Here is a 3110-nt window from a genome sequence, read left to right as displayed (position 1 = left end):
TTTTTGAAAAAGTGGCAAGGGAAGATTTTCTTTTCTGAGACTTTGGTGACTACTGTTACTATAAGCTTCAGAGCAAATCAACCTAATTGTCTCTCGTGGAGCTGAAAGCAAGTATTTGGGAAGTTACAACTGAAGAAGTTTGCTGGTACTGATGCAGAGTAGAACAGTGATGAATGGACCAGGGCCTCCTGGAGCACAACTTCATCTCCAAATATGGTTTTAGTTTTCCTGGAAGTCAGACTGTAGGACCAACGAGCTGTCTGTAAAATAATCAAGTACTCAGGATGCCCTGGCAGAATAAAAGCCAGAGGATGGTCAGTTTTATTAAGATAATTTTTTCTTTATCCTTTGGACATCAGCTGGACAAAAGGAAGCCTAGCAGGTGTAAATAGAAGAGTGAGATCATCCTCTATACAATGGGATAAGTTCAGGGAGACAGCTAATACAACTAGCTCACAAAACTGTGTGACTCATCATTTTTGTTAATAGTTAAAAGATGAGGCATTACCTCCTTAACTTTCTGTACTGACTTTCTGAGGGTGATGTGTAAGTAAACATGTATACCACACAAAGCATATTATTTACACACTTAAAATAAGAACAAGTGATATTTTCATGATCTGGAACAAGTAAGTCTAGGCACCATGGAGTAATGATTCATAAAAACAAAGGGTCCAAAACAGGGAAAACATAGAGATGTTAGGAAAGTTATGTCCACTAGCCAGCGATTGTAATTATGAAAAAGAGCAATGCAGCCTTGTAAGATGGAGGAGAGAGTATAAAATACCAGAAATGTAGACACCAGGACCAGGATGCTCTGGGTGGCTCTGGACTCAAAGCCGATTCTGCTGGAACCACAAGTGCTATGAATGTGTTGAACCCTCTGTTTGTGTCTGTACAGAATGACAATCATGTAGCCACTAGACCAGGCCATGAGCAAAGAAAAGAAGATTTCAGGGCATACCACTAGTGCTGAATAGAGGGAGTCACTGATTTCATCCCGCCCAGCAGTTGAGCAGTATCCAAAGTCCCATTTTCTTGTCACATTTTTACTATTCCTTTTGATAAATTGGTACACAGGGAAAATGACATTTATCAACACGTACAAGACCCAGAGGAGGGCAATGCAGCATTCGATGTATTTTGCAGATTTAACTTTTTGATTTGTACAGCAGAATTCCTTCTGACTGATGGTGATGGCCTGGAAGATACACAACAGGCAGGTGGTGCCAATGGACACACTCCGGCCAACTCTTTGAATATATAAAATTAATCTGCATCCAAAATAATTTACAAACTGCTTCAACCCAAAAGCTGCCATTGTGAGTGGCACTCCTCTGGAGAGAATGATCAAGGTGTTGGCTGCCATTAGGTGCATGAGAATCAAATCTGTGGGCTTCAATTTGCTTTCTCCATAGTGAACTAGATAGTAGTAAAAAAGAGAGAAATTTCCCAGAATTCCAGCTGTATTTTGTGACAATAAAATGATTTTGGTGGTCAGATTCCAGAAGTCCATTTTGTGATTGGGTATGAATTTATGTAAATAGTGGCCAAAGCCATTTCTCTGGTCAAATAAATGAAAAGTATTAGTAATCCAAAGAGTTACAGAAATGACTTAATCAAAATGTCCTTTAGAGCTCTGGAGTACAATCTCAGCCTGGAATATATATCAAGAATTCCTCAAAGTTACTGATAGTGGTATTTATTTATTATCATGCATACAGCTGTAAGATATCTAAAGGCCTCAGCACGCACACGTGGCTAAGGGATATGCCTTCATAATGAGGGAACAGGCAGCATTATGGGCTAGGATGTTTGGCCTATGAGAAGTAATGGAATGTGAGAGCAAATACTATCAAGTATATTGTAAGAGAATGAAAATATACTAATATTTTCTAGAATTGGTATAAAAGAAGATAATTTCAATAGCTTTAAAAAACTCAAATACATCAATTCTTCATATGTATCTCATCTAAAATTAAAAGATGAGTAATGAAAAGTTTATAATGTCATTCAGAATATATCTAGAGTTATACATAAGAAAATTTTATTAAGAGCATAATACATATTCAGATGATGGGGTAAGTGACAGCTTTTATCTATTGAAATTTAGAGTGACCTATTATGTGAAGTCACACCAAATAGACACACACACACTATTTGTGCACACTTAGGTTACGATTGTTAGAGAATTGATCACATCCAATTGTATGAAATGCCACACAATACTCAACAGAATAATAGTAGGCAAAATAAGTCAGCAGAAATAACAAGGAGAGGGTCACTATCTGAAGAATGACCGCTAATGGGGAAATGTTCATTGTCTTGATTGAAACTATGTCTGTGATATTCAGTCACCTCTCATAAGTCTCAATTAGAAATTGTAGAAAAGAAATCAGTTGGTTAAACAGCCCATAAGTGCAGATGGAGGAGACTGTCAGGATTCAATACTGTTCCTGGAGGAGAATGTGTCGGTAGCCCTCTTTAGTAGGGTGAGATCCCCTTGAAGATGTAGGCAGAAGCAGCTGTGAATCAGTATCAGGCTAAACCAAGGAGCCTCAGGAAGGAAGACATTACTTCACTAATTTGCTATGCAAAGACAGTTAGCTGGACAATCAGCAGGGCAATCAAGAACTAGAGAGGAATTTCCAGTGAATCTTGAAATCTGAAGAAGTTAAAACAAAATGCAGAGATGAGCTTAGGAACTACCAGACAGGAGCAGTTTCTCTTTATCCATGCTCTGGGACTGGAAACTCCCTAGAAAATGGATACATCAGAAAATAGAAAGTATTTTAAGTGAGGTACTACAGGCCTTGAAGCATCAATAGTGTACATCGTGTCTCAATGTTGTTTCTAAGCTTATCATTTTTAAAATATGTGATTATGTGGGAGTGACAGTGTATCAAGGCCACAAAAGCTAGTACAGGGCCCTTAAGAGGATTAAAAAGAGACTCTCTATGAGTCCAGTGAAGATGAGAAAATACAATGATAACAGAATAGAAGAAATGTGTCTGGATCACATATGGTAGATATGGATGGACAAATGGGAAAAAAGTGGGATTGGTTAAATCAGAACACTAAATAGGAAAAAGCATAAAAGAAACCTGCCA

At 37.9% G+C, this 3110-nt stretch overlaps 1 protein-coding gene across 1 annotated transcript; it reads right to left on the bottom strand.

The window, feature by feature from the left end:
• Positions 1 to 613: 613 nt before the first annotated feature.
• On the bottom strand, positions 614 to 1525 carry LOC114710875 (vomeronasal type-1 receptor 4-like). The gene has a single exon (XM_028895170.1). The coding sequence runs from the start codon at positions 1514 to 1516 to the stop codon at positions 614 to 616; it is 903 nt and encodes a 300-aa protein (XP_028751003.1). The 5' UTR covers positions 1517 to 1525.
• Between the last annotated feature and the right edge of the window lie 1585 nt (positions 1526 to 3110).

Source organism: Peromyscus leucopus, chromosome 1 (assembly GCF_004664715.2).
Source record: "Peromyscus leucopus breed LL Stock chromosome 1, UCI_PerLeu_2.1, whole genome shotgun sequence".
NCBI classification, from domain to species: Eukaryota; Metazoa; Chordata; class Mammalia; order Rodentia; family Cricetidae; genus Peromyscus; species Peromyscus leucopus.
This window is presented reverse-complemented; position numbering and strand designations above follow the sequence as displayed.